Raw genomic sequence first — 23,370 nt, forward strand, 5'->3', positions numbered from 1 at the left:
GCTGATAATATGAAAAGGAGTCTATGACAAAAAAATATAGAATTCTTCCTCATAACAAATGCCAGGGGCTTAGGAAAACTAGAAGTTCAGTAGTTTGATAGGTATGCAGGTAGTGGTTATGAATCTTTTAGTATGAGAGACAGTGGCTAGTCATACTTATCTTTTATAATGATGACTGAAACAATTCTGTGCAATGATTCATGGAAACAATTGGATTCTCATGTTCTCATATTTATGATAATATATTACCAGCAAATGCAGGCAAGAATTTAAAGTGAATAGCTATAAGGAAGGGAAGAAGTGGTGGGTGAGGGGAAGAGAAATAACACTTCAGTTGTTCGTGAAAGTGAACCATTTGGTATATATGAAAAATGTAAAAATTTCTGTTGGTGGTAAAAACCTCTTTTTCAGCTTTTACAGGCAGTTACAATTTATAAAAATTCATGACCTATAGATAAAACTTTTCTATTTCTTTTCCCTAGGAGTCAGTGAACATGTAATATTAGGTGATAGTAAGATTTTAAGAGGCTATCTAAATTACTCCTACCTTTTCTGAAATTACCCTAGACCATACAATGCTAAGTGCAAGTAAAGTTCCTCATCTTCTTTTTCCCTCAAAGCAATCCTAACACCTTTTTAAAACTAGGTGTAAAGGTAGAAGGAACATCATTTGAAACAATGTCCATTGTGACTAGTGTGTCTGAGGTGACTTCTCTGGTCAGAGTTGGTCGATCTCATACTTTTCTAGGTCATGAAATGAATGGGCCATGGCATTCTTGTTTCAGTTCACTTTTGTTCACGTAGGATATAGTTAAATATTGATTATCTAGGCTAACCAGGAAAAGCAATGAGAAAAGCATAGTAACACTCAACAAACATTTGCTAGAAAATTTACTGAATGAAAAATACAGTGATCCTTAACAGCTTTCACTATTTCCTCATCAATTTTGCTGTCAGAGTGGCTAGAATAAATCAATGGATGGGTATGGGATTACCTGCTTTAATTTGTTGTAGTCCTCTGCCTCTTCTCTGCTTCTGTGTTCTCTCTCTCTCTCTCTCTTTCTCTTTCTTCTCTATCTCTCCATCTTTCCCCATCTACTGTTTTTTTTCCATTTGTTTTTTATTGTGAGAATACTGTACAGAGGAGGGGTTACAGTTACCCCATCTACTGTTTATCCCTGTTACCTATAATGCTTCCAAATCTAGAAATAGAGAGGAAGAATTCCTTTTTTTGTCCTATATTTATTTATTTCTTCCAATGCTGGGAATTGAACTTAGAACCTTGGGTTTGCTAGGCAAGCATTATATTCAGCTACATCCTCAGACCTGGAAGGAAAGTTTGTAGAAAACTAATCCTTTGATTAAGATTAGATTAGATGATTATACAACTTTATATATATATATATATATACATACAATAATTGTATAATATATAATTACATAATGTATACAATAATTGAATAATTAATCATGCAATATAAAATAATTTATATTTTCAAAGGTTGTAAGGCATAATCATTGATGTTGAATGAATGTTAATAAAAACCTATTTTAAAAGAATATTCCCTAAAGGAAATTACAAAAAAGATGGATCACATTATATGGAATAAATCCCAGTTGGTTTTAGTGATAAGATGGTGAAAGCTAGCAAGAGGTGATGAGGTAAAGGCTTGAAGGTAATAATAAGTGAAGTTTGAATATGTGTCAGTATACTTATAGTAGAAAGTTAACATGTTTACTACTAGAACATACATTTAGAAAGATTGGTTAGATCTAGATGGAGGATCCTGAATGCCAAGGTCAGAAATATGATCTTCATGTGTCTGTGCTAGTCACTGACTTATTTGCTTAAGAGAGTAGCTTGTTTAAGGGTTTGAAGGGGGTGACACTTAAATGAGATAGTTATTTTATTTCATTATAGGACTTTAGGTGTGTGGTATAATAAAGCCCTGTACTAAGGTGATTATGAAATGGTAAGAAGGATGAACCTAAGAAGCAGTATTAATGTGGAGTTAATGGCATTTAGTGATAGGCTGGCAATGAGGAACAAGAATAAAGAAGCCATGGAGATAATATTCATATTCTGAAAATTAAATTTTTGGGTCTGAATGAATGAGACATTGAATATAATGATGAACTCATTGTTCCTTTGTTTGATACGAGTCTCCAGAAAATGTCTTAGTATATCTACCTCACTGTCATTTGAGGGCCACTGTATAGCAGGGAGATGAAAGAGCTCAGTGTTGGAAATTAGATAAAATCATTGTATGATTTAGATGTTAACTAATGAGTTATATGATAAAAAGAGTATACAGAATAATGTTTAGGCAGACAGCACTAACATGTTATTTCTATGATCATCTATTTACTTTTTTACTTTAAAAAATAAACTAGTTGCCTCATTTCTACTTCTCTATTTGTCCATTCCTCTTTCCTCTGTTCAGTGTTATTGTCTGTCTATAATGTGTGGTACATTGTGCTGGTGCCAAGGATCCAGTAATGAACAAAACAGGCATGATTTCTATCTTCATGGGTTACACTGAACAAACTTAAAAACAAATCAGATCGGCCAGGCACTAGTGACTCACGCTTGTAATTCTAGCTACTCAGGAGGCTAAGATCCAGAGGATCATGTTTTGAAGCCATCCTGAGCAGAAAAATCCATGAGACTCCAACTTCAACATATCCAGCACAAAGATAGGCTAGAGGTGTGCCTCAGGTGGTAGAATGCCAGCTGAGTAGGTAATCTCAGCAACTGAGAGGTCCTAAAATTCAACTCATGGTACCCTGTATCAGCAAAAAACAAAAGTCAGACCAAGTGTTTCAAGATTTTCTTCTAAACCTGTCTCTTAATGATGTGAAATTTGTGGGTCTCAAATTGTAGTAAAACTTGCAATTAGAGATAAGACTTCCTCTTATTACTTCCCATCTTTATTTTCATTCTCATTTAGCCAGTCTATTTAATGTATTCTCTGTCTGTCTGTCTGTCTGTCTCTGTATACACTCATTTATCTTTTTATAATAAAATTGAGGAACAGAGAAAGAAGAATGAAAAGCAAGACTATGTCTTGTTCACATTTACCTAGGTTAAAACATCATTTCAATTACTGAGATAACAGATTGCCAATGTCTGCATTTTTATTTATAGATTCAAGCTCAAGGAATCTTATGATGCTTTTTTTTTTCTATACTGTACTTTCACCTTGGTGCCTTGGTGCCTTGGTGCAGTTCACCCTTGCCTCTGCCAAACTATTCCACTTGGGGGCTAGATGATGATATTTAGAACAGATATGCAATGTAAAAATGGAGCAGGACATTATTGATGAAATAAAATACTCTTCTAACTGTATTTTGAGAATGGGACTTTTTGCCATAGAGGCAGGAATGACATAAATTTGAGTGTTTTAAACTTTGAGTTAAGTAGATATGAAATATAATCACATTTTCCCTTCCTTCCTTCCTTCCTTCCTTCTTTCTTTTTGTTGGTCATGGGGCCTGAACTCTAGGCCTGGTGCTGTCCCTGAGCTCTTCAGCTCAAGGCTAGTGCTCTACCACTTGCGCTCATATGGTACTGAGGAATTGAACCCAGGGCCTCATGCATGCAAGACTAGCATTCTACCACTGAACCATCTTCCCAGCCCCAAATCACATTTCTAATATATCTTTGAAACATGAAGTTTGTTTGGAACATCATGATATTAATGCTGTTCATTTTTATTTTCACCTTAGGCATCTTTATACTGTAGAGAACTATGTAGAGTTTTAGTGATTTGATATATATATATATATTTATATTTTTTATTTATTGTAAAGGTGATGAACAGGGGAGTTACATTTACAAAAATAAGGTAATGAGTACATTTCTTTTTAAGCACTGTTACCCCTCCTCATTTTTCCGCTTACCAATCCCCACTCCCCACTTCCACCTAGATTATAAAGTTCATTACCAACGTAGTGTCTTGTGAGTATCATTACTGCATTAGTTCATCCTTTGTCCTGCTTTTCTGTGATTCTCTTTCCCTTCCATTCATCAGATAAGCTTATATATAAGACAAAGGATACAGAAAAATAAAACAGAAAGAAAAAAATAGAAATAAGTGCATGCAGGACATAAGAACCTCTTGTTTCCAATTCTTGCAGTTCATTTTGATATGCTTCATTTTATTGAAGCGATTGGGCTATTGTGATCCCCTGCGAAGAATATGATAAACATAGTCTAGTTATTACAAATGAGGCACAACATGAAAGCTATATTTCTTTGTGCCTGCCTTTCTTTGCTTAAAATATATATATATATTTTGCTTAATATATTTTTTTCCAGGTCTTTCCTTTATCTTATGAATGGGGCAATGACATTCTTTCTGATGGAAGCATAGAACCCCATTGTGTATATATACCACATCTTCATGATCTGTTCATCTACTGAGGGGCATCTGAATTGATTAGCTATGATAAATAATGCTACAGTTAACATGGTTGTGCTGGTATCTTTAGTATGGCCTTGTTTGTGGTCATTTGGGTAAATGCCCAAAAGTAGGGATTGCTGAACCATAGGGTAGCTCTATGTTTAGTGTTTTGAAGAATCTCCATACTACTTTCCAGAAGTTTTGAGTGTCTCAACATATTTGTATATTCTATATTTATTTTTCTAAACTTGAATAGAGATGAAAAATTAGTTTTGTGAGGTGAATTTCAATCTACATGAGAAAAAGCCAAATTATAAGGCGAGAATAAAGCATACATTTTATTTTTTTAATTAATAAGTTTTTTTTATTGTGAAAGTACCATACAGAGGGGTTACTATTACATGAGCAAGGTAATGAATACATTTCTTTTCTTTTTTTGTTTTTTTTTGTCGGTTGTGGGGCTTGAACTCTGGGCCTGAGAATTGTCTCTCAGCTCTTTAGCTCCAGGCTAGCGCTCTACCACTTGAGCTACAGTGCCACTTCTGGTTTTCTGGTGGTTTATTGGAGATAAGGGTCTCATGGACTTTCCTGCCCGGGGTGACTTTGAACCGTGATCCTCATATCTCAGCCTTCTGAGGAGCTACGATTACAGGCGTGAGCCACCAGTGCCTGGCATGAGTACATTTTTTTTATCAAGCTTTGTTGCCTCCTCCTTTGTTTCCCCTATCATCCCTGCCCTCCCATTTCCCTCCCCCAACCCCTACACCCCCCACCTCCGCCAAGTTGTAAAGTTCGTTTTTCAGCATAACGTCTTGTACATCTCATTGTTGCAATGGTTGCACCTGTATCCTTATTTAAACAATTTGTTGTTTCCCTTCCCCTCCACAAATTATACCAACATCAAATACAGTGAAAGCAGGGGTTATACCTTGGTGGGGAGGGACATACAAAGCAACAAAGAAATCATCTTATAAATATGCATAAATTGGGCTGGGAAGGTGGCTCAGTGGTAGATGCCTGAGGCCCTGGGTTCGATTCCTCAGCATCACATAAGCCAAAAGAAACAAGCCAGAAGTGGCACTGTGGCTCAAGTGGTAGAGTGCTGAAGACCTGAGGGACAGCATCCAGGCCCAGAGTTCAGGCCCCACGACCAGACACCCCCAAAAAAAATATGCATGAATTTTATTCTTGTAAGGAAACATCAGAATAAAAACTGTAAATTTTCCTTAGCATATGTAATTGTACAAAGGTGTTTCATTGTAAAATATGAAATGTTCCATATTCAGAAATGCATGAATATAATATACATTGGTCAAATTTACCCCTTCCCCTGCTTTTTATTATGGCCCTCTTCCCTACTATTTTAGGTTTTATTCATTTATTACAAATTTTTAGGCCTAAATTTGACACAAGAGAAAACATTTTGTGTGTATGTGCCAGTCTTGGGACTTGAATTCAGAGCTTGAACCTTGTTCCCTGGCTATGCTCTACCACTTGAGCCACAGCTGCACATCTGGAAAAGTCTTAAGGACTTTTCTCCGTAGGCCACCTTCAAACTTCCATTCTCAGATCTCAGCCTCCTGAATAGCTAAGATTACACATGTGAGCCATATGCCATCAGCTAGAAAACATGATTTTGTCTGTTTTATTTTGCTTAACATGTATCCTTGTCAGTATTTGTTTTTTTTCCTGAAAGAGGTGAGATGGAATGTGGTTAAAGACACTGAACATTTTATGTAGTTATTTTAAATTTGTACTTTTTTGTGAACGATTTCTTTAGCTCATTTGCCCATTTATTGATTGTATTATTTATTCCTTTGGTGTTTAGTTTTTTAGCACTTTATATATTCTAGATATTGGTCTTTGTTGAATTACGAGAAAAGGTTTTCTCTCATTTTGGGGCTATCATTTCATTCTGATGTTTACTTTGCTGTGCAGTTTTTTTTTTTTTTAAATGGATGCAATCCCATTTGTCAATTCTTGCTCTTATTTGCTGGGGAATTGGAATCTTATTCAGAAAATTGTTGCCTATATCTTTTTTTTTTTAGTGCTGAGGACTATGTCTATATCATCATGTGTTTTGTTAATGTTTTTCCATAGTAGTTTCAAAGTTTTCAGTCTATGTTAAGGTTTTCAAATTGTTTATTTGTGAGATTTAATTTCAGTCTTTTACATTTGGATATCCAGTTTTCTGAGAGATACTTGTTGAAGTGTTTTATGGAAGCTCAATTGGCTGTAGCTGTTTATTTAAGTGTCTTCTTCTTTGGCCTATATGCTTGTTTCTGTGCCAGTACTGTTCTGTTTTTGTTACTATGGCTCTATAGCATATTTCAAAGAAAGGTATTATAACTGCTCTAGCATTGCTCTTTTTGCTTAGGATTGATTTGTGTATTTTGGGGTCTTTCATACTTTCATGTAAATTTTAAATTGATAGGTAAATTCTATGAAGAATAACACTGCAATTTTTAGACTCTATAGATTGCTTTTAATAGTGGTAGTATAATTATATTCACAGTTTTAAGTATAGGAACATATCATCTACAAATAGTGGTAATTTGACTTCTTCCTTTTCTATTTGTATCACTTTATTTCTTTCTTTTGCCTTATTGCTATAACACATTGTATTGAATAAGAATGATGAATGACAAGAGGACACTTTTTTTTTTTTTTGGCTGGTCGTGGGGCCTGAACTCTGGGCCTGGGCTCTATCCCTCAGCTCTTCAGCTCAAGGCTAGTGCTCTACCACTTGAGCCACAGCGCCACTTCCAGCTTTTTCTGCTTATGTGGTGCTGAGGAATTGAACCCAGGGCCTCATGCATGCAAGGCAAGCCACCTTCCCAGCCCCTAGAGTACACTTTGTCTGTGCCTTTAAAAATATTTCCCCATTGGCTATAGGTTTATATAACATTTATATTTGTTTGTTTGTTTTTGTGTGGGTACTAGGAGTTGAACTCAGGTCCCCATGCTCTCACCTGGTTTTTTAGCTCACAGCTAGTGCTCTGCCACTTGAGCCATGCCTCTAGTTCATTTGTTTGCTGATTAATCAGAGATAAGAGTCTCACAGATTTGTCTGTCCTAGCTAGCTTTAAACTTTGATTCTCAGCTCTCAGCCTCCTGAGTAAATTTATAGGTTGAGATACCAGTGCTCATCTGTAGCCTTTACTTATTTTTTTATTTTTATTTTTGCCTGTCCTGGGGCTTGAACTCAGAGCCTATCTCTGAGCTTCTTTTGCTCAAGGGTAGCACTCTACCGCTTGAGCCATAGTGCCACTTCCGGCTTTTTTTGTTTATGTGGTACTGAGGACTCCAACCCAGGGATTCATGCATACAAGGCAAGCACTCTGCCACTGAGCACATTCCCAGCCCTCAACTATAGCCTTTATTATGTTGAAGTATGCTCTTTCTATTCCTGCTTGTCCAGGAGTTTTATCATAAGAGGATTCTGAATTTTGCATCTATTGAAAAGATCATGTGACTCTCTTCTCATTATTCTGCTTATGTTCTGTGTTTTATTAATTTACATATGTTGAACCATCCTTGAATCCCTAGAATGAAATCAATTTGATCAAGACAAGAAGATATATGATCTTCTTAATATGTTATTTGATTTGGATTGCAAGTATTTTATTGAAAAATTTTGTGTGTATGTTAATCAAGACAAAAGCTTTTAAGTTGATTCTACTTGTCCTTCTCAATCTTTAGAAAGTTTCTAGGTTAGAAGATAATGTCAGGAAGTGAGATTTTTTTAAAATAATGGACATACTGTTGTATATACTTGGTGTTAAGGGTCTACATTGCAGTGATATAATTCATACACATTTACATTGTCTCTGAAAGTTGTAGTGCTCTTATTGATATTTGTATTCATTTTTCATGAGTCTTTCTTGTTGTTTTTCATTGTTATTTGATATAAGACCAATAAATCTTGTTGTTAAATAACATAAAGATTGTATCACAGCAGTCAGGATTAAAATGCAGCCCTTTTTGGGGAAGCCAGATAGATGTGTTTACTCTGTAGAGAGATTTGGATTTGATTTTTTGTTTTCTTCATGGTAATTATGTTTGCACTTTGCTGATCACTAGTTGTGCATTATTACAATGGAAGGTGACAATTTGATTGTCTTCAATTGGAGAAACAAGTAATTTTATATTCACTGAGCTGTCAGGTAACACTAACTCACAGTACTAAGAGCTCCTGGCAATGTGGCTTGGCACCTATATTTAACTGCTTTGATGCTTGTGTAACCTCTGCTGAATCAGAAATACTTTGCCTGCTGGAAATGGTTTTCAGAGTTGTACAATGAGGTTTTCATTAAGTAGACAAACTAAAAATGAACTGCAAAGCCATGGTTGTTTCCCTCCTGCCCTATCCCTTTTTGTTTCTTCCTCTTCTACTGCTTCTCTTCCTCTTCTTGTCCTTCTATGAAAGTAACCTGAAATGTATCCCTCATTTCATTACATGGAAGTGGGGAATTTTTGGGAAGCTTTATTAAGCTACGGAAAACGTCAGAGATTAGCTTCTTTACATAGTTCTGTTCAGCGTTGCCATGTAAAAACTTTTATATTTTGAGACAATCTCTATAATCTCACTTTTTATTTTTCTGGACAAATAAAGGATGAATATAAAGGAAGAATAGAAACAAATAAAATGATAGCTTCTATGGTTTCGGAGTTGTTCTGGGTTACGACTTTTGTTCATAATTGGGCTAGTTGTCCTATTCTTGTCCTTCCATATTAGTAGACTGGTTTTAGGTTAAGAAATACATGTCTGGTATTCACTGTGAAAATTGTAGTTCTAATTTGTTCTGAAGAGGAGATTCAAAGAGAACATTTGATATGAGTTTGTCTGTTTTTGAATGAAATAAGACAACCATGTACTGCCAATTATATTTCCTTATGTTTGATTTGTTCATGATTAGGTAAAAAATGTTTTCTTGTTTTATAAAAAGACAAACAGAGCATATAAAAATGTATTATATTATTATTGTGGACAGTTTTCTTGCACTCAAGTGACATAGACCTTTCAGTTGAATTGTAAAGCTACTGAGTTTGATTAAAATCCACTGTTTGTATTTATAGCAGTCATTATTTTGTTTTGATCTTAAGTCACTGATTTTATTTATATAATCTAGCCATTGGCTTTCCAAAGTAGAAATTCTAATAAGCTACTAGTAGATATACTCTGAGAAAACTCAATATTATTTCTGTCAAGCACAACATATAAAGGTTAAATGAAGTCAAGTTGTTTTGATCTCAGGAAGAAACTGGATCCACAGGGACAAATGTAATAATTATAGGTTTTCCATAGGCAGTCAGTCAGCAGGCCAGGCCTTAGTCTGGTTGCTTGTTTCTTCCAGCAGATACTAACCAATTAGACAGAGGTGGTTACATGGTGTAACATTATCAGGAGAAACAATTCATGAGTCAAAGCATTCCAAGACATATGAGCTCTAGTCCAAAGAACAGTCTTAAGCTATATAAAGTGACAGCAATATTGTCAGCTAAATATAAACTCTAGAAACACAAACTTTGATGACTTGAGAGGAATCTGTTCCAGGTAGTTCCTGTTTGGTAAGAACCTCAGAGGGCCTTTGAGACAATTTTGGTGCTTTGGTGTGAAAAATTAAAAGCCTAGGTAAAGTCAAAGCCCATTAATTTAAGTCCTTTCTTAGACATACTTCAAAGCCTTCAAGTGTATTTCATTTGCCTCATCTCTATTGATTTGACAGCTAACTGAAATTAGTGAGTTTACTTCTAACAGATATTGTCTCTGGTTCACTGTATCAATTCTGAAAGAGCTGCTATAAACTCTAGGAGCGAGATAAGTTTTTAACTTTCCAAGGAGTTCTGAAAGTGGTTATCTTCTTTGTCCCTGAATTTTCTAAATTTTCTAAACAAACAGAAGAGAAAGGAAAGCCTAGTAAAAGCCTAGTGACTTTTGGAGGTGGCATGAAGAAGAGGACAGGGTAATGCAGCATCAAATAGAAAAGAACCACTAATGACCCTTAGGCATTCTCAGAATGAAGCAGAGAAAGTTTTAAGAGGAATATCTTCATCTCACTGTCTAGAATTAGTGTTCTCCTTATAGTTTCTCCCCAAATCCCTTAACGTGGGAATTAGAGGTACAGGAAGAGAGTTTAAAATCATTCTTTGCCTTAGGCTGGGTGGACTGGCATTCTTTGTAAGAGTTCCTGGGTATTGTGCATTTTGGCAGCTGAACATATCTGTTACTCATGCTCCTTAAAATGAGAGCCACTGTGTTATATTTTTGGAAAATTAGTTGTTTATTTCTCAGAATCAGATCAAGTGCAGCATTAAACTAAGAATGAATTACTGAACTGAAATAAATTTACCTTGTTAGCCTGGGGCCAGGCTGCAAAAATAAATGTGAATGTTGGCCTGGACATTTAATTTCTCTATAAGTAAACCCATGATTAAAATGTTGCTTTATGTTAAATATAAGACTCTTTTGAATAAATGTAGCACACCTGAAAAGCTAATGCCATTTGATAGTAGTTATAAAAGTAGTAAAAATATTTTTAAAAATTAGTTAACAATATTGCTTCAGGAAACTCACTTTCTCTTTTGTACAATCGCAAATTAAGAGATAGATTCTTTGTGAATGAAAGTAGAATTTTATCTGACTATGATTTATTAGAAAGTTTAATGGTATTTAAATATAGTCATAACTCACTGGTGCTGGTGGGTTGCACTTGCAATTCTAGCTACTCAAGAGGCTGAGATCTGAGAATTGCAGTTTGAAGCCAGACTGGGCAGCAAAGACCATGAGACTCATTGCCAACTACTACCAGAAAGCTGCAAGTGAAGCTGTGACTCTTGTAGAAGAGTGCAAGTCTTCAGCACAAAAGCGTAGGGAGAATACCCAGGCTCTCAGTTAAAGCTGAAGAACAGACACAGACAAAAAAGACATACAAATAACTCCTCTAAAAAAACAGTGGCATTACGTAAAAAGGGTCTAAATTACAGAGTTATATGAAATAAGGAACTTAATGTATAGAACCAAATTTTTTAAATTTCTTGTTTAAAAACAGAATATTGTCTAAATTAGTTTGTAATGATTTCATGATCTAAGCATTCAGATTTTATACTGGGGGTAGGATTAGAATGATTATTACTTTTCAGAAGAATTTATACTTCTTGGAGAACATTATTAGTTTGCAAGTACTTATCTCCAACAAGTTCACTTAAAAAAAGGTCCTAAATCCAAAGTTCTTCCCAATGTCCTGGCATCTTGGGAGTCACTTGGTCTGTTGGGCAGAGACAATTCAAATTTGGTGAGCACATAAAAGAACTTTAGTTTTATGTGTCCTAAAGATGTTTAATTCTCTTTGGTGGTTTTACTTGGTAATAGCTATGCCCCAGAAAACCATTTTGTTTAACCAATGTGATAAGTTGACAATGTAGTTTTTCTCTCTGATTATAATGTACTCTGTGTAGTCAATACACTGGTACCATGTGAGTGTAATTTCCTCTTTTATTTTATCTCCAATGCACTGTATTATAAATAAACAGTTAAAAAAAACACCAAACAAATCTGTTGCATCTCCTTTTAAGATTGTACCACTGTAGACACTTGTTCTAGTAAAGTAGAATTGGGCGCATTTGATTGCATTTAAATTTTTCATGCTTCAGCAGTTTGGCTGGGAGCACAGTAAAGAAAAATCCCATGAGCGAGGATAGTTTAGAATAATAGAACTTGATTTTGTGTATTATAGCGGCAACATTTGCGCTGCTTTAGTTAGGGTTGTGTCAGCACTTCCATTATAAACCCCTGTTTTCAGGGGGTATAACTAGGAAGATTTTTTTTTAATACAAATTAAAAAAAACAATTCATTTGAATGATTTTAAGTTATAATAGTGCAAAAATAAAACAAAGTAAGTCATATAGAAATTGACCGTTTTCATAAAGATTTTAATTTTCTTTTCCTTATTAGTTGTATATGGCACCAGCTAGGGTAGGGTGCTACTCTACTATATTGGGAGGAGATGAAGATTTTTGTAATAAAAAAATCACTGATATAAGGATTAAAAATAAGTATGAACAATCCATGTTGTGTTTAAAAACATTAATTAATAAACTGTATTTGAGTTTCTAAAGACTCATAAACTGTATGAGTTTCTAAAGGAGAATAACTATGGTGAAGTGGTTATAGTAAAGAAAAATGTTTGTTCAGGTTCTAATTCAATGCATCTAATAAAATATTTAAAAATGATAGCTTAAGAAAAGGAATGCATGATAATACCACCACTAAATTGAATAATTATGTGACATAATTGTGTAAAACACCTAGTAAAGTCAAATCTGATAGTAAATTTAAGATTTAATTAATAAACTGTGTAAAATTTTATACATTTTTTATCTTAAAGAACCTCCCCACCTAGAACAAAATAACAACAAAGATAACAATAAAAAGAGTTTTAAAAGGCCAAATAACAATTTTATCTACAGGAATTCTCAGTTTTATTTAAGGATAAAAATAAATCATTTTCCTCCTTGAATAACATATTTAAGAAATATGATGAAATGAACAAATGAAATCAAATACGTTCAATATAGAAAGGTATTCTTGGAATGAGACATTCATTTCTTTGCTAGAGTGAGGAATTTCAAAGTTGAATGTATTTTCCTTAGTTGCTAGCCATTGTTTTTCAACCTCCCTCATGGTCCATTTCCCTAATGATAGTGTGAACTGAAGATGACATCAGACTACTGCTTTTTGTCTTTTTTTTTTGGCAGCCTATCTTCTATTTGCAACCTTGACACACATTTGTATTTGTAGGTGCAAAATAAAAGACAAACTGTGTGATGCTATAAATAAGTAGCTTTCCTGAATGGTCACTGGAGGAATCACCAGAAGACTGTTGATGAAGTAGAGGTGAAGCCTTTCCTCACTAATTGTATTCAGCGTGTAATTTCTAAACTTCCCTCTGAATTTTGATTTTCAATTAACACTCCCCATTTGAAGATAATTTTCTATTTAATGTAATTGCAGGAAATAATTTATTGGCTGATTAAGACTGAGGACCCAGCCTTCCTTAAGAAAACACTCTAACAAACCAGCCTTTAAACTCAACTCATAGCTTTGGACAGATTTAGTCTATTTTTACAGCTGCACGGTTGTGTTTAATTAGGATTGTGCACTATTGTTCACTGGCACAGTTTCTAGTTGAATTTATGTTTAAGAGACTGTTTTCATTTTGGGTTTTGTGTCATGATTAATTTATACTAAAGCAACAATCACAGTTACTGCTATTGGTAAGGGACAATTCACTTTATAATAAGATGATATTTGTGGAGGGGAGCTAAAGTCACTCTGAATTTTGGATCATGACTTTCAATTTTATTTAGCTGTTTTAAAAAGAAGCAGTAAATTAATTCTTTTGCTTTAAAAATATGAGTGATTACATAACTGGTCAGTATCCATTATCTGAACTATGAAAACACTGTTATTTTTAGATAGATCTTGGTAAACTTACAAAAGTTATAATTTGCCTGATTTTACTATAGTGTTGATGGGGCTGGTAAAGTAAGCTCTGTAATGATTTTTTATACCAAGAAGCATCATTTGGTAATCATTTTTTCATGTATGTGTGCACTTGTCTATTTAAGTACTGATAGTGCTCATAAATGCATTTGTATGATTTTTTAAAAAATATAACACACTTTAAACATTCACTTCTTTTCTTCTCAAAGAAAACATAGGCACTCTTCTGCAGTCTCTTTCCTCATCTTATTTTTTACTATCAAGTCTAATAGATGAAATTTTTATTATTTGTAGAATGATTATTATAAGTAGGTATCAGCATTTTAATATGTTTCAAAGCACTTCAAAAGCTTGTAATACTTTTATTTAGAACTATGCATAATTAGATAAGCTGATCTTATATTAATTTTTTTCACTGTAGGATACTAAATCTGAGCCCCCTCATTAATTGTGAGAAATTTAGCATTAGCTGTTAAATCCTATGTGAAACATGGGCTGCTACATAAAAACTACTGTTTAAATTGGAATTAACTTAATTATTTTTCTTTGCACTTGATATTTCCTTCACTGCAATATTCATGAAAGCATGTGACAGATTTGTAAATTTAACTGTTAATCTCAGATTTCTAGACCCTTTAATCAGTATTTATTTGTCTGTGGAAACAGTACTAGCAAGTTAATGATTTGCTAATTTGAAAAATGCTCATGTGGTTTTCTATGTTAACTGATTTGTGCATTAAAAAATAGTATGAAATCAATTAATGTTAAAGAGCAATTAAGGTAGAGGATTTATTCCTTTTATTACACAGCAATTTTAGAGCTAGAGACTCAATAAACGAAAAACAATATAAAGTTTTAGAAAAAATGGTTTCTTTTGTTAAGGTATAACTTTTAGAGGTTTTATTACTTACCATTTTGCTAAGAAATTCATCTTGATAAAGTGATATTCCAAAAGTTTCAAAGTTCTGTTAAATAATCTTGATTTTCTGATTGCATATAACAGTACAGAATGAAGACTATTTCATACAGAGTACAATAGATGTTTATTTGTAGATTATATAAATGAATGTTCAATGTTGTTTTGGAAGCTTTTTAAATATGTTTCAAAATGACAGTGTTAGGCCTGTCATTCATAACGCAAGGTATAAAGTAATAAGTAAGTATGAGATTTGCTTAAGAGTTTCACTATAGATTATTTACTCTAATTATATTTTTGAACATATATTTATTTTGTTCCTATATAAACCATAGGAGAAAGTTGGATAGTTTTGCTTGCTACAAAAACTGGCTCATTCGATAGTTCATTCATTTCATTGCTAATCATCAGCCTAATTACTTTGTGTATGGGGCAGGGTGTGGGTGGGTGGGTCATGGTGCTTGAACTGTGGGCCTGGGCACTGTCCCTCAGCTCTTCAACTTAAGGCTAATGCTCTACCACTTGAGCCACAGCGCCACTTCTGGCTTTTTCTGCTTATGTGGTGCTGAAGAATCAAACCCAGGGCCTCATACATGCAAGGCAAGCGCTCTACCACTGAGCTACCTTCCCAGCCAATTTACTTTCAAAAAGCTTATAATCCAGTTGGGAAAACTAGGAGGAAAGATGTATATATATGTTGTACATGATGAAAATTTACTCTATTAAAAATTTTATTTTTTGATTTGGATAAGACAATTACTGGGAAGACATTTTCTAAATTGAAAAAAGCAAAGAGGGAAAGTAGAATAGATAAGCCAAGAATTTAAAGTGGCTCACTACTGATTTAGAATATCTCTAAATTCTGAGAATTTCTTTTTTCTTTTTTTTTCCCCCTCTGAATGAGTTAAATGCAAGGCACAGCTTATCTTCTGATGTTGATTTCCCCTTTTTAATGCTTGGGGTTTTCTTCCTTCTGCAGAAGAATGTCTTCCAAGCAAGCCACCTCTCCATTTGCCTGTGCAGCTGATGGGGAGGAAACAATGACCCAGGATTTGACCTCAAGGGAAAAAGAAGAAGGCAGTGATCAACATGTGGCCTCCCATCTGCCTCTGCACCCCATAATGCACAACAAACCTCACTCTGAGGAGCTCTCAACACTTGTCAATACCGTTCAACAAGATGCTGACTGGGACAGTGTTCTGTCATCTCAGCAAAGAATGGTGAGCTTTTACAATATGCTGTGGCTACTAAGTTTGTTAGTATGTCCTAGTTATAAATAGACATTTTAGGGCAAGTTCAAAATTTTAATGGTATCAGAGTTATTTGTGTTCAAGTAATAAAACAGCCATGGGGAATATAATGACTATAAAACTTGGAAGCTAGGCACCGGTAGATCCCTTCCGTAATCAGGAGGCTGAGACCCGAGGATCAGGGTTCCAAGCTGGCCCAGGCAAGAAAGTCTGTGAGACTCCTATTTCCATTTCATCAGCAGAAAAGGACATGAATCTCTTTATCTCCATAAAAAAGCTGAAAGTGGAGATATGGCACAAGTGGTAGGGTGCTAGCCCTGAGCAAAAGAAGCTCAGGGATAGAGCCCAGATCCTGAGTTCAAGCTGGAACAAAACAACAAAATATGGAAACTGGTTTGTTTTTATGTCCTTTGCTAGGTCCACTTGACCAAAAATACTTTATTTAATTATCTATGTATCTATCTATGTATCTATGTACTATGTATGTATATATGTATGTTTGTATCTCTCTCCCTCTGTCTTTTTTGTATGGGAGAGAGTTGGTTTCTTAGTCTCTGAATCCTTAAATAAAATGAGATGAACTTGATAATATCACAAAATAGGTATGATGAAACAAACAGTGATTGTATATTCATATTGAAAAATTCAGTCAAGAAAATGTATATATGGATAACTATAACAATTTCCTTATTTCAATAAGTAAATGCTAGTATTTATAATTTGTGAATATAATAAAACTTTTCTCATGTTCCTATATAATAATTGTAAAAGGACATCAATGCTCCTGAGTATCACAGAGTCAGACTGCAGGACTTTGCAGAAATAACACATCAAATAAATACAGAGTGTTAGCCAGTTCTCTTGTGTTAAATTCTGTCTTTTAATCATCAAAATACAAAGCATAATGACGTTAATTTTCTAGTTTCAAGCAAAATACTTTTATTTTTAACACTAAGAAGAAACTAAAATCCTTAATATTTTTATTTTTTATTTTTCATCAATACTGGGAATTTAACACTTGTATTATTCAAATCTGGTGCACTACCACTTGAGCCACAGCTCCACTTTCAGCTTTCATTGGTTAACTGGAGATGAGTGTCACATGGGCTTTTCTATCTTAGCTGGCTTCAAATCACCATTCTCATATCTTTGCTACAAGCAAAATTTTGGGTCTTGGCAACTGCTAAGTTTCTTTTGTCTCTAGTTTTTGTTATCTAAAATTTCATCAGAATATATATATTAAAAATGTATAGGCTAGGCACTGGTGGCTCATGCCTGTAATTCTAGCTACTCAAGAGGCTGAGATCTGAGATTGTGGTTCAAAGGCTATAAGACTTTTATCTCCAAATTAACCTTCAATTAACCTTTTATCTCCAATTAACTTGAAGTGGAGCTGTGGCTCAAAGTGGTAGAGTACTATCCTAGAGCCTAAAAGCTCAGGGACAGAGCCTATTCCCTGAGTTCAAGTTCCACAGCCAACAAAAAAAAATTGCTTATTAGCTAGACACAGGTGGTTCATGCCAATAATCACAGCTACCCAGGAAGAGGAGGTCTGAGGATCATAGCTCAAAGCTAGCCCAGTCAGGAAAGTCTGTAAGACGCTTATCTAAAATCAACCAACAAAATGCCAGAAGTAGAGCTGTGGCTAGCCTTGAGCAAAAAATCTCAGGGACAATGTCCAGGTTCTGAATTCAAGCACTAGAAGCAACCCACACATAAAAGTATATTAAATTTTCTATTAATTATATTAGATAATGATACATAATAGTATACATAGTTTAAAGTTATAAATACATTTTGTATTAGTGTGCAAAAATGCTACTACTAGAAATGTCTCAAATTTTTATTGTTTTGTTTTTGTGACAGTACAGGGTCTTGACCTCAGAGGCAAAGGTGCTGTATCTGAATTTTTATGCTCAAGACTGACATTCTACCACTTGAGCCATTGCTCCATTTACAGATGTTTTTACTGGTTAATTGGAAATAAGAGTCTTAAGGACTTTCTTTGCCTGGGACTTGCTTTAAACCATGATCCTTAGATCTCAGCCTCCCAAGTAGCTAGGATTATAGGCTTGAGCCACTGGTGCCTGGTTTTTCATTCTCTTTTGATGCCCAACTTTTCCTTCCCCTGGGGCCTTTGCGTATCCTAAATGTCAGGAAGCTAAAATATTTTGCCTTACCTCCCACTCCATAGTCCTTCCCAGCTGTGAACTCACATGGTATAATAAAAGGACTTAACAAATGGGAAGTAGCAGCTGCATTTGGACATTTCTCTTATACCCTCTTTTCACTAGATTCAATGATGTGTAACAACTGTACATCAGACCTGTAATGACATACAGCAAGTATAAGTCACTATCCAATTTTTCTTTATTGGAAAAATATAGAAAAATTGTAGGTTGCCAGGCCAACTTAAAAGCCTACACATTGTGTGTGTGTATGCGCGTGTGCGCACACATGTGTGTGTATTTGAATGGGAAGACTGTGATTGGCTAATAAATGTATAACTCATTAAATAAGAAATATAAGTTGGGCAACAGTGGCTCTTTCCTGTAATCCTAGCTACTCAGTAGGTTCAGATCTGAATATTGCAGTTCAAAGCTGGGGCAGAAAGGTTCAGGAGCCTTTCCAATTAAATTGCCAAAAGTCAAAAGTGGAGCTATGATTCAAGTGTTAGCTCACTAGCCCTGAGGAAAAGCTCTGTAACAGTGTCCAGGCTCTGAGTTCAAGTCACAGGACTGCCCCCCCCCAAAAAAATACTAAAAACCAACAAACCAAATTCCAAATAACTAGTAAGTCTAAAAAGTGTTTATGAAGTGTCCTGAAACTTGTAGATCCTACCAGTGGATCACATTTTAATACATAAAATGATTTTGGAGAAATAAAATTTAAAAACAATTCTAAAAACAACAAAGAACTTGCTAGCACCTATTCATTTTTTACTGTTATGTAGTTCCTGTGATGGGCATCATTTTTGGAACAGAAACAGCCCCAAGAGTTTCCTATTTCTTGGGTTCAGGAAGGGTTTTAACCTTGAAATATCACAACCAGAGAGGAGAGTTTCTGTAAGGAAAGGTAAAGAGAATGCAAAGAAGTTCTGCTAATCCCCACTTCCTGATTAGGAATAAAATCTTGATACTTAACAATTCTGATTATTGGTAGGTGGAACTCCAACAAGATAAGACAACATAGTTTTAAACAACCACATAAAAAAGAAGTTGTCACAGGAGAATAGACATTTTAGAAATAGAAGTCCAAAGACTAGTATTCTACAAACATTTGTAGACTCTGATTATAAGTATAATTATGTATAGTAGGAACAACAGAATGTTTAATTTTAAATTTACTGTGTAATATTAATTGCTGACCTGTATGTGGTTGCTAAATGTTACTGTACACAAGATTTTACTCACTTTCTCTATGTATAAGCATTGTTGTTCTCATCATGGCATCAGCAGATCAATAACTTTTTTTGCAGAGCATTGACAAAATATGGTTTTGCTCTCATTAGGATTGCCTTATGAGGTAGGAATAAATTTACACAATATTTCCATGAAATATTGTAGAGTGCATTATTCTTTTTAATGTTATAGCTATGGGGGAACATAGTAATGTTTAGTGGCTAGTATATAACATTATAAGTAATGATTTTCTGCTAGTTTCAAGTGTAGGAAGGACAGGTAAGCCTATGGATTGTGAGCAAACCTGTAAAATTTCTATAGCTTTCTTGGTCAAAATGATATATGACATTCTGCATTTCTTTTTTTCCCTTCTACAGCATAATTTAAAGCGGTATTGTTACCATAACTAGTTACTTATTAAAAAGTCCTTACAAAGATACAAGTAAAAGAATTTGTGAAAAACAGATAATCATTGTTCTCATGGAATTTAAACAATAAGAGACTTAGACAATTTCTGACAGTGATAACTGCCATGAAAAATTAGATAATATGGCAGAGAATGACCAAACAGAAAGTCGTTTTTAAAAATATTCTGGTGGTACTGAACTCAGTGCTGCAGGCTCCAAAGGTTGTCAGGCCCTTTATCATTTTAGCCATGCAACCCTCCCTAAACAGAGGTCTGTTTGAAGAGGAAGCATTATGGCTGAAATTGGAATAATAGGAAGCCACCTGTGTAACAATTTGTGGGAAGACACACAACCACAGTGTATAATAAGTACATTTTTTTTCATATTACTGTTTGAACTCAACACCTTTTTGCTCATTAGACAGGCACTGTATCCCTTACGTTAAACCCCAATCCCTTCTGCTTTGGTTACTGTTTGCATAGACAGACCAATCTTAGAGCAATACATGCTCATGCCACCACTCTTGCCAAAGTCTTTAGATTGCTCTGTTGGAATAACAGAAAACAACAGAGTGCTGTAGTGGAAGAAAATGAGATGAGATGAAATCAAGGAGGCAGGCAGAAGACATGTTATGTCTTAGATTTATTTTACTTATTTATTTATTTTTGTCGGTCGTGGGGCTTGAACTCTGGGCCTCCTGGGCGCTGTCCTGCGCTCTTCAGCCCAAGGCAAGCACTCCACCTCTTGAGCCACAATGCCATTTCTGGCTTTCCAGTGGTTTATTGGAGATGAGAGTCTCACAGACTTTTCTGCCTGGGATGGCTTTGAACCACGATCCTCAGATCTCAGCCTCTTGAGTACCTAGGATTACAAGTGTGAGCCTGTAAGATATTTGACTATTTCAAGTTCCAGCGGAAACCAATGGAAGATTTTAAGCAAGGGTGTAACATAGTTATGTTTAGGCATTAAAAGATCTTATTGCCTGTTGTGTACAGAATGGGAAATAAGTCCGAAGCAGAGAACCTGCCAGGAAACCATGGCCATAATGCTAGTTTGGTGAGAAGTAAAAGAGTAAATAGAGAGGTTATTTACTGAAGAGTTTACAGAGTTGCGAAAGAAGACAAAATTCACACAGTCTAGAGAGAATAGTTCAAGTAATATACATGTAGGCAGGAACTTAAGAATGATCAAGAGATAAAGTTGGTAAGATCAAGGAGAGGGGGTAGCAAAGGAATAGACAGAGACCTTGCTGAATGATAGCCCTGGGCAAGAGTCAGAAGTTTTGCAAGAGAAACAATGGTTTATAGGTGGCTTCTGGAGTAGGCTATAGAGATAATGGGTGAAACTCCGGCAGTCCTGGTCATGAAATGTACAATGTGACAGTAAGGTAGAACCTTATATACATATGCATGTGTATACTTATATATAAGTATATTTATCTTTTTCAAAATAGTGCTTTATACAGCTAGCTTTAAATCCTTGTATAGGGCTGGGAAGGTGGCTCAGTGGTAGAGCGCTTGCCTTGCATGCCTGAGGCCCTGGGTTCGATTCCTCAGCACCACATAAGAAAAAAGAAAAAAGCCGGAAGTGATGTTGTGGCTCAAGAGGTAGAGCACTAGCCTTGAGCTGAAGAGCTGAGGGACAGCACCCAGGCCCAGAGTTCAGGCCTCACGACCAGACCCCCCCCCCAAAATAATAAATCCTTGTATAGTTGAGTAGAAAAAAATCATAGTAGACTCTTACCTAGAATATCTGAACTCTTTATTTTATTAAAAATATTTTATCATCTTCAAGTAGTTGTACAAAAGAGTTCCCACTTAAAGCAGTTTATGAATACAGTCCATCTTGATTGATATCACCCCTTTGAACTCTAAATTCTCCTGTATGAATTTCATCTCCTATAAAAGTTTTAAAATAATTTCCCACTACAAGATATCAATAATGTCCTTTGTTGTAGTTGAAAGAAAAAAATAATAATAGCCATACTGGGATGTTTAATAAATAACTATCTGAACATTGCTTGCTTACTTGTAAACAATGTTTACTCTTTGCCTGTCTTTCTTGCTTCCAGTCCAATGAAGTTGCTAATCAGCTTTGGAGAGTGTTTTATGTAATTCATTTGGAGTCATAAAATTTCTGGTGTGGACTTTGTAACCATTTCTGGGAATGGAGTTGTTATCATTGTGTGATAACACAGTCCAGGAATTTTTAGTGAAGATTTACTCTGCAGTCATGCTTTTATATTGTGACAGATTTTTGAAAGATGTCTCACCTTGTTACTTTCTGAAAGATTAAAAAATTTAAATTGTTTCCAGTTTTTTGTGTGCAACATTTAACCATTAACAAAGTAATGATATCAGATTCTAGGCACTACTCACATGAAATTAATTTCCTTTTATTGAGACTACAATTTAGAAAGTATAGCAGTGTCCACTAGTTTGCAACCAATTTATGGTGGTAATGTTTAAATAAAATTTATATACATATTTTGTGGTATTTGTTAATCTATGATGCACTTGGGGAAAAAAAATCAAAAACCAGCAAGACTTAGAAATTTCTTCTTTAGAAATTTAGTTATTACCTCACTTCTAGTTTTCAGATTTGGGAAGTGCATTCAGTTTTGGTTATGTTGAAATGTGTGTCTATTAACACATGACTATGTTTATCTTTGACTACGAGTCACTGAACAGCATTCTCTAGGAAGTTTGGTGGAAGAATTCCCATTTTTCAATAAATTCAAAGTATACTAGCTCCTGATTCAACTATCTACAAAATGTCACAAGAGAAATTTATTTACAACTTGAATTAAAAATGAAAACAAATTTTATCACATGGAATTTGGCAAAACTTGATATGGGTAATAAATATAGAAAATTAGCATTGTCTAGTGTTTTAGATGTTAATAATCATTATAATTTTCATGCTAAAAAGGAGAGAAAAGCATTTGCCCAAATCTGGATTGTTTATATTAAAAAGAAATTACTGGGATATTTCTTGGAAATAATCTTGATTTGGGGCATAGGAACCCTTTGGTCCTTAATGATATGATACATGTTTACGTGGATACTTTTTGGAAACGTTTTCCTTCTTATCTAGGATATTATCAAAATATTTATCAAAAGTAGGAACATTTACATGCTCTGGAATAGTTTCCTTTTTTCCTTCTTGGTTCTGAGGGAATCAGGTATGCATGTTAATTAATATACTCTATCATTAACATGTGATAATGTGGGCTGCAGATTGAGCACCTGCCAAAATATAATACTTCTTTGCTACATCTGTATAGACTTGAGTTTCTTTTGTATTTTGGTTGTTCAAGTAAAATTTGACCCTACTATCTTTTTCTTTTTCTCCTAGTTCAATAAAATTGCCTCAAGAGAATGACTTTGAAGAGAAGGGAGATGCTATGTTTATTTTTATTTTAATCTTTTAGGTTGCATAAGATCCAGTGCCTTTCATTTGCAGAGCACTGACTATAACATGA

The 23,370-nt window shown here is 34.7% G+C and overlaps 1 protein-coding gene across 1 annotated transcript in view; it reads left to right on the forward strand.

Moving 5' to 3' along the window:
- The window catches only part of Sox6 (SRY (sex determining region Y)-box 6), a 371,334-nt gene that overhangs the window by 38,815 nt on the left and 309,149 nt on the right, over window positions 1-23,370 (forward strand). Inside the window, exon 2 of the mRNA XM_013034148.1 lies at window positions 15,808-16,048. Coding sequence (XP_012889602.1) covers window positions 15,812-16,048 — 237 coding nt within the window. The 5' untranslated portion in view covers window positions 15,808-15,811. The remainder of the gene's footprint in view (window positions 1-15,807; window positions 16,049-23,370) is intronic.

The sequence above is a fragment of the Dipodomys ordii genome, unplaced genomic scaffold (genome assembly GCF_000151885.1).
Source record: "Dipodomys ordii isolate 6190 unplaced genomic scaffold, Dord_2.0 Scaffold183, whole genome shotgun sequence".
In the NCBI taxonomy this organism is placed as follows: Eukaryota; Metazoa; Chordata; class Mammalia; order Rodentia; family Heteromyidae; genus Dipodomys; species Dipodomys ordii.